The sequence below is a fragment of the Armigeres subalbatus genome, chromosome 3, assembly GCF_024139115.2.
Source record: "Armigeres subalbatus isolate Guangzhou_Male chromosome 3, GZ_Asu_2, whole genome shotgun sequence".
In the NCBI taxonomy this organism is placed as follows: Eukaryota; Metazoa; Arthropoda; class Insecta; order Diptera; family Culicidae; genus Armigeres; species Armigeres subalbatus.
In genome coordinates this window covers 343,369,000-343,381,301 of record NC_085141.1, presented here as the reverse complement: position 1 = coordinate 343,381,301, position 12,302 = coordinate 343,369,000, and the positions used below count along the sequence as shown (strand labels likewise).

Sequence of the window (12,302 nt, the reverse complement as noted above, 5' to 3'; positions counted from 1 at the left end):
CTGCACATAAACAATATATTTTGTACCGGATTCTGTTTTAAATTTTTATCAAAATTTGTTATTTTTATGATAAAATTGTAACAAAATTTTATAGTTTTTTGTTTCCAGTAGTGTAATTTTTGATAGAAAGTTTGATATTTTAACAACAACCGGCACCATGTTTCTAACAAATTTTGTTATAAAAATTTGGCATAACATGATAACATAGGTTGATATAATTTTGATATGACCTACTAGTCGGGCAGGTTAAACGCGACACCTCTGATATTACAATTCATCTGACTGAAATTATTTAAATGCAAAGCAATTTCAATAAAATGTCCCTTTTGTTCATTGATCAGATTCGTTGGTGCTTCGAACCCGTTGGTGCCCTTTTGAAGTTGTACCAAGAACATAGCGTTTTCACAAGAAATTTATAACTCTGACATCTTTGATAGATCTGCCATTCTTTATCTTCTTCTTCTTCTTCTTCTTATTGGCATTACATCCCCACACTGGGACAGAACCGCCTCGCAGCTTAGTGTTCATTAAGCACTTCCACAGTTATTAACTGCGAGGATTCTAAGCCAAGTTACCATTTTTGCATTCGTATATCATGAGGCTAACACGATGATACTTTCATGCCCAGGGAAGTCGAGACAATTTCCAATCCGAAAATTGCCTGGACCGGCACCGGGAATCGAACACAACCACCCTCAGCATGGTCTTGCTTTGTATCCGCGCGTCTTACCGCACGGCTAAGGAGGGCCCCTTCTTAATCATTAGTACTAATTCTAGAATCTATTTTGAAGTTGATGTTTTTAAAATAGTCAAAATACTTACAGAATGATCAGTAATTTTTTTTTTGCGCTTGAAACTTTGAATGGTACGATCTGTAAAACGTGCAAGGAATTATTTTATTATCTGTTAACTTTAACGATGTTTCACCCACATCGTGCCACAAAGAGCTTATAATGTTTGTATCAAGTCGCATTTTTTATGATTTCCAATCAACCCAAATGTCTACACATTCCAACCAAAGAAATAAATTAAATCACTAGAAAATATTCTAACGCTTCAATTGAGGTAACAAAAAGAAAACCTTTGTGTTGCATGCATTGCTATGTCACGCTTGAAAACTTATTCTTTGTTCACATTTCACCACCACAACCACCGGACCACATTCCTACAGCTCGAAACTCACCCGCCGCAAAGTTTTCCATTATCACGACCAGCCCCAACACTCGGAGCACGCTTTCCCTTGAAAGCATCCATGTTTCCCCTTAGTGAAACGACGGGTGGCGGGAGGGAGAATTCGAAGGACGCAAAGAAAACAATCATTCTGAAATTATTTTTCCAGTCACGAAGCATACTTATCAAAAAAGCACACTCCGTCATTATACTGCTCCTTCCCCTCACTTGATTTGCCCCGGGTTGCATTCATGCAGGCGCTCTGCACCACACGGCCATACCCGACGTATATATTCACCACAAGGAAAAAAAGCTCCGCAAGTTTCAAAATAGCTCTCCACGTCCCAAGGCTAGGACCGAAAAGTGAACGTACGCTTCCAACATGATGCCACACAAAAGCGGATTTGAAGGGAAATGTCGAGAGCAGAAAGCAAGACAAAAAAATCGGATGTCTGCATGGCGCCAAACACGAGTAGTAGATACATGCTGCGCCGCGCCTTGAACGTAGGCAACCCAGCAGTACATAGGAGCCGCCTCGACGCCAACCACCGCACCACACCATCGGATTTATCTTCTCCCCACTCGATGGATTCCCCCCATTTTCATTAGTGTGATGATATTGTGCGAATGTGTTGGTGAGAGAACCAAGCTCTCCCGCTCTCCCATAAGTTTTTCCGCAAACGAAAACAGGCAAAAATCAAGCTCAAGGAGAACTGCGTGCAACGACTTTTGCATATCCACTGGGCGCCACCACGCGCCGTCGCCGCCTGGTGTTAGTGAACTCTGCGGGGATGGGGTGGTCTGCTCACCACCTCACCACGGTTCCAACCTAGGACCATCCTTGGCGAGTTGGGTTAGGTTAGGGTCTGCGACGACGAAGACGAGCACACTGCACACTGCTGCTAGGCAACCTTTTTAGCAACGGAAAATCGAGTCAAGCAGTAGGCACCAAGTCAGTGGGAGTTCGCAAGGACATTTCCCAGGAACCTAAATAACCGGGCAAATGGAGGGCTGCTCGGCTAACCCAGTAAAACCGAACGAAACACAGGCGGTGGCACCGGCGGCTGTCGATGGTGAAATTGATGCGCAGTAAAAAAAAAATCTAGAAACGGAGCCTGTAGGACGACGGACACAAGTCAAATTTCGGGGTCATAGGTCATGGTTTCGGATGCGGCGGGTCGTCGTCGGGCGATCATCAGCAAACGAAGAACAGTGGAACAGATGTTGGGTGGAAGGAAATGCCATTAATCTATATCTGGGGAGAGAGCGAGTGAGCGAAAGCGAGCGTGTCCGTAGGTTCTAGGTTTGTATACTTTCGGGGGTGGCAAATTGTATGAGTGGGTAAAAAAAGTTCAGCATTTGGCAAAGGGAGGATGTAGTTATTGATTTTTGCAATTTGTCTGCGATAGATTCTTGGAAAGAAGGTTGCTTAACAGATATGCTGATACTTCTAGATTAGCCCCAAAAAAAATCAATTCTCCATGGTTTCAAAAACGAAGTTTTATAAATAAGAACTGAATCGAATTAGTCTTTGAGTTTAACATTTAATTGGAGCCAAGAATTGTCATGGTCATGAACTCGCCTATGCACAGCTGTTGATATATCAAAGAGCAATTAATCAAAATAAACCTTGGAAAAATACAATTTCAATCCGGCTCAACTCTTAACCAAATAAAATCCAAATCCTATCCAAATTCAACATCAAATCAGTTTCAACCCAGTCCAAATCCAAACCAAATCCAATACCAAACGAATTTAAACCCAACCCAAATCTAACCATCTGCCAATTCAAAATTCAATCTAATCCAAATTCAATCCAAATCAAAATCTAATCCAATCTAGATCCAATCCAAATCCAATGCGAATCCGATCCAAATCCAAACCAAATCAGCCCAACAATAAATTAAAGCCTAATAAGCTAGTTTTTCAGCTGAAGAAGACGATTTTTGAAAAGCAAAGCGGATTATCCATCCCCAATGTTTGTTGGGCGATCTGAATCCAATCTAAATCTAATTAATCTAAATATAAACCATAATAAAATGCAAATCTAATCCAAATTCAATCCCAATTCCAATCAAATCCAAATGCAATCCAAATTCAACCGAATCTAATCCAAATTTAATCCAAATCAAAACCAACCCTAACATAATACAAATCCGTTTTAATCCAATCCAATACAAATCCAATCAAGATCCGATCCCAATCCAACACAAAGTCAATTAACACCCAATCCAGATCCAATCCAAATACAATTCAAATCCAGTCCAAAACCAATCTAAATCTAATCCGAATCCAATCCAAATCCAACATAAATGCAATCCAATTCCAATACAAATCCAATTTAAAGCCAAGCCAAATATAATTTAAATCCAACACAAATCCAATCCAAATCCCATCCAAATCCATGTCCAAACCCAATCGGAATTCAATCGAAATCCAATCCAACTACAATCCAAATCCCATCCAAATCAAATCCAAATCCAATTTAAATGCAATTCAAACCCAATCCAAACCCAATCCAAATTAAATCAATTTAGAAATCAAATCCGAATCCAATTTAAATGCAACCCAATTCCGATCCAAATCCAATCCAAATTAAATCAATTTGGAAATCAAATCCGAATCCAATTTAAATGCAACCCAATTCCAATCCGAACTCAATCCAAATCCAATCCAAATCCAATTCAAATCCAAACCAAATCCAATCCAAATCAAATCCAAACTCAATCCAAATCCAATTTAAATCCAATCCAAATCTTATCAAAATCCAATCCAAATCCAATCCAAATCCAATCCAAACCCAAATCCAAATCCAATTCAAGTCCAATCCAAATCAAATCTAAACTCAATCCAAATCCAATCGAAATCCAATCCAAATCCATTCCAAATCTAATTAAAATCCAATCCAATTCCTATCCAAATCCAATCTAAATCGAATCCAAATTCAATCCAAATCCAATCCAAATCCAATCCAAATACAATCCAAATCCAATCTAAATCCAATACAAATCCAATAAAAATCCAATCCAAATCCAATTCAAATCCAATTCAAATCAAATCCGAATCCAATCCAAATCCAATTCCAATCCAAATCCAAATAAAATCCAATCCAAATTCAATTTAAATGCAATCCAGACCGAATCAAATCCAAATCCTACCAAATCCAATCCAAAATGAATCCAAATCCAATCCAAATCTAATGAAAATCCATTCCAAATCCAATCCAAATCCAATCCAAATCCAATCCAAATCCAATCCAAATCCAATCCAAATCCAATCCAAATCCAATCCAAATCCAATCCAAATCCAATCAAAATCCAATCCAAATCCAATCCAAATCCAACCAAACCAATCCAAATCAATCCAAATCAATCCAATCCAATCCAAATCCAATCCAAATCAATCCAACCAATCAAATCCAATCCAACCAATCAAATCCAATCCAAACCAATCCAAACCAATCCAAACCAATCCAAACCAATCCAAACCAATCCAAACCAATCCAAACCAATCCAAATCCAATCCAAACCAATCCAAACCAATCAAACCAATCCAAACCAATCCAAACCAATCCAAACCAATCAAACCAATCCAAACCAATCCAAACCAATCCAAACCAATCCAAACCAATCCAACCAATCCAAACCAATCCAAACCAATCCAAACCAATCAAACCAACCAAACCAATCCAAACCAATCCAAATCAATCCAAACCAATCCAAACCAATCCAACCAATCCAACCAATCCAAACCAACCAAACCAATCCAAACCAATCGATCCAACCAATCCAAATCCAGTCAAGTCAGTCAAATCCAACCAAATCCAGTCAAACCAATCAAATCCAATCCAACCAACCCAATCCAATCAGTCCAAATCCAAATCCAATCCGAATCCAATACAAATCCAATCCAAATCCAATTCAAATCCAATCCAAATCCAATTCAAATCCAATTCAAATCCAATCCAAATTCAATTTAAATCTAATCCAAATACAATCCAAATTAAATCCAAATCCAATCCAAATCCAATCCAAATCCAATAATCCAAATCCAATCCAAATCCAATCAAAATCCAATCCAAATCCATTCCAAATCCAATCCAAATCCAATCCAAATCCAATCCAAATCCAATCCAATCCAAATCCAATCCAAATCCAATCCAAATCCAATCCAAATCCAAATTCAATTCAAAACCAATCCAAATCCAATCCAAATCCAAATCCAATCCAAATCTAATCCAAATCCAATCCAAATCCAATTCAAATCCAATCCAAATCCAACTCAAATCCAATCCAAATTAAATCAATTTGGAAATCAAATCCGAATCCAATTCAAATCCAATTTAAATCCAACCCAATTTCAATCCAAACTCAATCCAAATCCAATCTAAATCCAATTCAAATAGAATCCATATCCAATTTAAATCCAATCCACATCAAGTCCAAATCCAATCGAAATAAAATCCAAATCAAATCCATTTCCAATTCGATTGCAATCCATTCCAAATCCAATCCAAATCCAATCCAAATTCAATCCAAATCCAATCCGAATCCAATCCAAATCCAATCCAAATCCAATCCAAATCCAATCCAAATCCAAATCCAATCCAAATCTTATCCAAATCAAATCCAAATCCAATCCAAATCCACTCCAAATCCAATCCAAATCCAATCCAAATCCAACCCAAATCCAATCCAAATTAAATCAATTTGGAAATCAAATCCGAATCCAATTCAAATCTAATTTAAATGCAACCCAATTCCAATCCAAACTCAATCCAAATCCAATCTAAATCCAATTCAAATCCAATCCAAATCCAATTTAAATCCAATCCAAATCTAATCCAAATCCAATCCAAATAAAATCCAAATCAAATCCAATCCAAATAAAATCCAAATCAAATCCATATCCAATTCGATTGCAATCCAAATCCAATCCAAATCAAATCCAATCGAAATCCAATTCAATCCAAATCCAATTTAAATCTAATCTAAATTCAATCCAAGTCCAATCCACATCCAACCCAAATTCAATCCAAATCTGCAATCAAATCCAATCAAAATCCAATCCAAATCCAATTGAAATCCAATCCAAATCCAATCCAAATCCAATCCAAATATAATCCAAACTGAATCCAAATCCAATCGAAGTTAATTCCAAATCCAATCCAAATCCAATGCAAATCTAATCAAAATCCAATCCAAATCCAAATCCAATCCAAATCCAATCCAAATCCAATCCAAATCCAATCCAAATCCAATCCAAATCCAATCCAAATCCAATCCAAATCCAATCCAAATCCAATCCAAATCCAATCCAAATCCAATCCAAACCAATCCAAATCAATCCAAACCAATCCAAACCAATCCAACCAATCCAAACCAATCCAAACCAATCCAAACCAATCCAAACCAATCCAACCAATCCAAACCAATTGGATCCAAACCAATCCCAAATCCAATCCAAATCTAATCCAAATCTAATCCAAATCTAATCCAAATCTAATCCAAATCCAATATCCAATCCAATCCAAATCCAATTGGATCCAAATCCAATCCCAATCCAATCCAAATCTAATCCAAATCTAATCCAAATCCAATCCAAATCTAATCCAAATCTAATCCAAATCCAATACAAATCCAATCCAAATCCAATCCAAATCCAATCCAAATCCAATCCAAATCCAATCAAACCAATCCAAATCAATCCAAACCAATCCAAACCAATCCAAACCAATCCAAATCAATCCAACCAATCCAAACCAATCCAAACCAATCCAAATCAATCCAAATCAATCCAAATCCAATCCAAACCAATCCAAACCAATCCCAAATCCAATCCAAACCAATCCAAACCAATCCAAATCAATCCAACCAATCCAAACCAATCCAGTCAAATCCAAACCAAACCAATCCAACCAAATCAATCCAAACCAATCAAATCCAGTCAACCAACCAATCCAACCAATCCAAACCAATCCAAACCAATCCAAACCAATCCAACCAATCCAAACCAACCAAATCCAATCCAAACCAATCCAAACCAATCCAAACCAATCAAACCAATCCAAATCCAATCCAAATTCAATCCAAATTCAATCCAAATCCAATCCAAATCCAATCCAAATAAAATCCTAATCCAATCCAAATTCAATCCAAATCCAATTCAAATCCAATTCAAAGCCAATCTAAATCCAATCCAAATCCAATCCAAATCCAATCCAAATCCAATCCAAATCCAATTCAAATCCAATCCAAATCCAATCCAAATCCAATCCAAATCCAATACAATTCCAATCCAAATCCAATCCAAATCCAATCCAAATCCAATCCAAATCCAATGCAAATCCAATCCAAATCCAATCCAAATCCAATCCAAACCCACTCCAAATCCAATCCAAATCCAATCCAAATCCAATCCAAATCCAATCCAAATCCAATCCAAATACAAATCCAATCCAAACGCAATCCAAATTTAAACCAAATCCAATTCAAATCCAAATCAAATCCAATCCAAATTAAATCCAAATTCAATTCAATCCAAACTATATCCAATCCAAATCTAATTTAAATGCAATCCAATTCCAAACCAAATTCAATCAAACCCAAAAACAATCTAAATCCGATTCAAATCCAGTTCATATCCAATCAAAATCCAATTAATATTCAATACAGATCCAAACCAAATTTAATTCAATCTTAACCAAATCCAATGCCAACCCAATTCGAATCTAAATTTAATCCAATTCAGATCCAATCCAATTAAAATCCAGTCCTAATCCAGTTCAAATATTATCCAAATTCAAACCAAATCCATTTCCAATGCAACCCAACCCAACCGACGAAACTCACCAACTGTCGTTTCGAATGCACGAACCGTGTGTTACGCGCACTAGGTACTGAAATCTTATCATTACGTTATGTCCCTCACTGTTATAACATTGAAATATTTCATTTGTAGCCCAGCCTTTTTGTGAAGAGAAAATGAGATGGAATGAGTTTTTCCATGCGAAGCAAGCATGTCGCCTCGCTTTGGCTTCTTGATTCCCTGATTCTGATAATTCGAACAGTTTCACCACCCACTTTTGGAAGTTCCGACGTCAACCACCCACTGTCGTCTATAGACTAGTGTAACATGAGAGAATATCCCGGGAATATTTGAGGATTATAACTACAATGGCGCATTCGAACATATCGTATTTCAGTTCATCATTATCTAATTAGGCCCATTATTATTAAGTGTGTATTATTATTAGGTCATTTATATGAGAAAAGTTTCCACTCGACTCGTTTTCTTTTTACACTAAAGTTCAAGTAGGATATTCTCTCATGTTACAATCATTTCGAATATTTTGGTTTTGACGGCAGTTGCGGCTTGTCAGCCAACGTGCTGTCACGGTTGTCACCCACTTTCGAACAGTTTCAGTGGTCAAGCTCCAACACATCACCGGCCGTCTGTTTCGTCTGTTTACGTGTAGCAGGCGCAAGCGAGAGAAACCGTTCGTCCGACCCTTTCTCGCACCCGTAGTACGACGTTTACCGTTTGACGTTCGCCAGCGAGTGAGTGGGCTTCTGCTTCGTTCATTCATTTCGGTAAAAGTCATCACCCAGCAAGGAAGGTTGGCTGCGTGGCCTCTTTCTTCGTCGCGTTGGCTGGAAAAAGTTGCTAATTTTTCCGCTGGAAAATTGTTCGAATTAGTCTGTAGGAATATATAATTTACGTGAAGTGAAGTTGTTTAAATCCTGTGGATTGTGGACTGCATTTGGGGTGGTAGATTTATTAGGGAAACGAGGTCGGGTTTTTTACGGGAATAAGAAGAAGACCAAAATCTAAGAGGCAGCAAAATGGGAAGTAAGTAGACTGAATTTGGGGAAATTTCGAAATCAACTTCTGACCTCATTTTCATTTCATTTCAGTAAAATTCCTGGAAATCATCAAACCGTTCTGCAGTATTCTGCCGGAGATTGCCAAACCGGAGCGAAAGATTCAGTTCCGGGAGAAGGTACTATGGACGGCAATTACGCTCTTTATCTTCCTGGTGTGCTGCCAGATTCCACTGTTCGGTATCATGAGCTCGGATTCGGCTGATCCCTTCTACTGGATTCGTGTAATTCTGGCATCGAACAGAGGCACGTTGATGGAACTCGGAATTTCGCCAATTGTCACATCCGGATTGATTATGCAGCTGCTGGCTGGTGCGAAGATTATTGAAGTCGGTGACACACCGAAGGATCGGGCTCTGTTTAATGGAGCTCAGAAGTTGTTCGGAATGGTGATTACGATTGGACAGGCCATTGTGTACGTCATGACCGGAATGTACGGTGATCCGGCGGAGATCGGAGCCGGTGTTTGTCTGCTGATCATCATTCAGCTGTTCGTGGCTGGATTGATTGTGCTGTTGCTGGATGAGTTGCTGCAGAAGGGTTACGGGTTGGGATCTGGAATTTCGCTGTTCATTGCGACTAACATTTGCGAGACGATCGTGTGGAAGGCGTTCTCCCCGGCCACGGTTAATGCCGGACGCGGTACGGAATTCGAGGGTGCTGTAATTGCGCTGTTCCATCTGTTGGCCACCCGCCAGGATAAGGTTCGCGGGCTACGAGAGGCTTTCTACCGTCAGAATCTTCCCAATTTGATGAACCTGCTGGCGACGGTGCTGGTGTTTGCGGTGGTTATTTACTTCCAGGGCTTCCGCGTGGATCTACCGATCAAGTCGACCCGCTACCGCGGCCAATACAGCAGCTATCCGATCAAGCTTTTCTACACGAGCAATATTCCGATCATCCTGCAGTCGGCGCTGGTTTCGAATCTTTACGTCATTTCTCAGGTTGGTATGGGTTCGGGGGTTTGGGACTTTTACTGAGAAGCTTCTCCCAGCAGTGATGTGCATAGAGCAAAATAATAAAAAAAAATCAAACATTGGCGATCATCAGACCCACTTTAAAGCATTGATCGAAAGTATTTATATTGAGACAAGTTAGATTCATTAACGATAGCTATTTAAATTCGTTTAAATCAAATAGTGTTGTGTGATCAAATTTCTCAGCTCGGAGCCGCACAAATTTAATAATTTTAACTTACTAACCATTATCCCATTTTTTCAGATGTTGGCGGTAAAATTCCACGGCAACCTGCTCGTTAATCTGCTCGGAACGTGGGCCGATGTGAGTGGCGGTGGCCCCGCCCGTGCCTACCCCATCGGTGGACTCTGTTACTACCTATCGCCACCGGAAAGCCTCTCGCACATCCTCCAGGATCCGATCCACGCCCTCCTCTACATCGTGTTCATGCTCGGTAGTTGTGCTTTCTTCTCGAAAACCTGGATCGATGTGTCCGGCAGCTCGGCCAAGGACGTGGCCAAGCAACTAAAGGAACAGCAGATGATTATGCGTGGCCATCGGGAGAGTTCGATGATTCACGAACTGAACCGGTACATTCCGACGGCGGCTGCCTTCGGTGGGCTGTGCATCGGTGCTTTGTCGGTGACGGCCGATTTTATGGGAGCCATCGGGTCCGGAACCGGTATCCTGCTGGCCGTCACCATCATCTACCAGTACTTTGAGATCTTCGTCAAGGAGCAGAGCGAGATGGGTGGAATGGGAACGTTACTGTTCTAAAGCATGAACATGAAACTGGTTAGAACCAGCTTCATCTATCATCACACCCAAATTTCAAAGATTTTTTTTCTGTTTTTTCCCATTCACTCATTTTATTTTACGAGTACGTGTACTAATTTGTTCTAGTACCGGTAAAACCAGTCTTATTTTTCTCGTTAAGACTTAAGTATAATAAAACCGAAAACCTAAACGATAAAAATCGAAAAAACACAGACCTTCCAAATCAGATAATACAAAAAGAAATGTTTGAAACATTGGATTTGTAAAAAAAATACATCAAGCAATAAATAGACGATTCAGGAATCGTCGTATTGTCAGGAAGAAAAATTGGGAAAACAATATTCAAGAGATTTGAAGACTTCCCTAACTGACGAAGCTAGAAACATAACTTATTAAGAGAGCATTTTTTCGTGTTTGAGTTTATTTTGTGAGATCAATTCAATAAACAATTAAATGAAAACTTCAAGAGGCTATCATTGTTTAAAGAGAAATTACCGTTTTAGTAGATTTTTTTTGTAGATCAAATGTTCTAAAATTCGGGAGATATAAAGAATGTTCAGGCCTCTTATGAAAACAAAAGCTAATATTCTCTTCTATGGTTTTGTGAAAACAAAGTCGGAAGTCACTCTGATGTTTCTGCGAATGATCCTCAAGAGAATTGCTACGTTTATGAAACCTGGTTACGCCCTTTGCAACACGATCTTGTTATTAGAATGATTTTTTCCTAACGATTATTCCAGTTTTTCAATAAAACCTTGTTATAATTATTTCAACCGTTGAGTCTCAATCAACAATAGGTTAGGGGCACCTCAACGCGACACACGGAATACCACAATTTGATGGTGGGCCAGCTTTCCAAAACTGGAGATATAGAGTGGAAATGTTCCTGGACTCAGCGTGTTGAAGACATTGACAGAGAATTAGCAGAAAAAGTAGTAAGGCAAACAAGCGTATTGTGAGTTTTCTGGCCAATGAGTTACTGGAAGTTGTGCGTGAGAAGAACTCAGCGAAGGATATGGGGAAGGCAGTTGTAAATACATTTGCCAAGAATCGTTTGAAATTGGAAGAAATCCATGCTAGCTCATCCTTTAGCATTTGAAGACCTCATCAGCCAATTGAAGACCGCCGGTGCAAAATTGATGAAGCAGTCGTTTCTCTCGTCCAAACTCTTCAGGATTTATATGATCCATTGGCGAACGCCCTCGAAAATCTCTTTGAAGAAGATCTTACCCTAGAGCCTAGAAATTGTCAAACAAAGCTTGCTGGTGGAAAAAATGGAACAAACAGAACGCCAGGAGGATTGCGGAAGACAAAATACAGCAACGGTTTTCGGTGAAAAATTGTCAAGTCCAAGAATAAGCCTAACAAGTTTCAAGGGAGATGCCACAGATGCGGAAAATGTGGACATTTCAAGATAGACTGCGAGCATAAACGGAACAATGAAGTGAATGTAGCAACGAAGAACGCAGTCATTTTCATGGCTGATCGGTCAAGCAAGAAAGCAAGCAATCTTCA

The 12,302-nt window shown here is 39.2% G+C and overlaps 2 protein-coding genes across 3 annotated transcripts in view; one reads left to right on the top strand and one right to left on the bottom strand.

Annotated features, from left to right (window-relative positions):
* LOC134225898 (ecdysone receptor) overlaps positions 1–12,302 on the bottom strand; it is a 917,337-nt gene that overhangs the window by 594,771 nt on the left and 310,264 nt on the right. The window lies entirely within an intron of this gene.
* Positions 8,741–11,247, top strand: LOC134225895 (protein transport protein Sec61 subunit alpha-like). Its single transcript, XM_062706324.1, has 3 exons — positions 8,741–9,021; positions 9,087–9,997; positions 10,275–11,247. The coding sequence occupies exons 1-3, from the start codon at positions 9,015–9,017 to the stop codon at positions 10,785–10,787; spliced, it is 1,431 nt and encodes a 476-aa protein (XP_062562308.1). The 5' UTR covers positions 8,741–9,014; the 3' UTR covers positions 10,788–11,247.

Coding starts and splice junctions, on each gene's coding strand:
- LOC134225895 (XM_062706324.1), top strand. Junction 9,998..10,274: donor ATCTTTACGTCATTTCTCAG/GTTGGTATGGGT, acceptor CCATTTTTTCAG/ATGTTGGCGGTAAAATTCCA.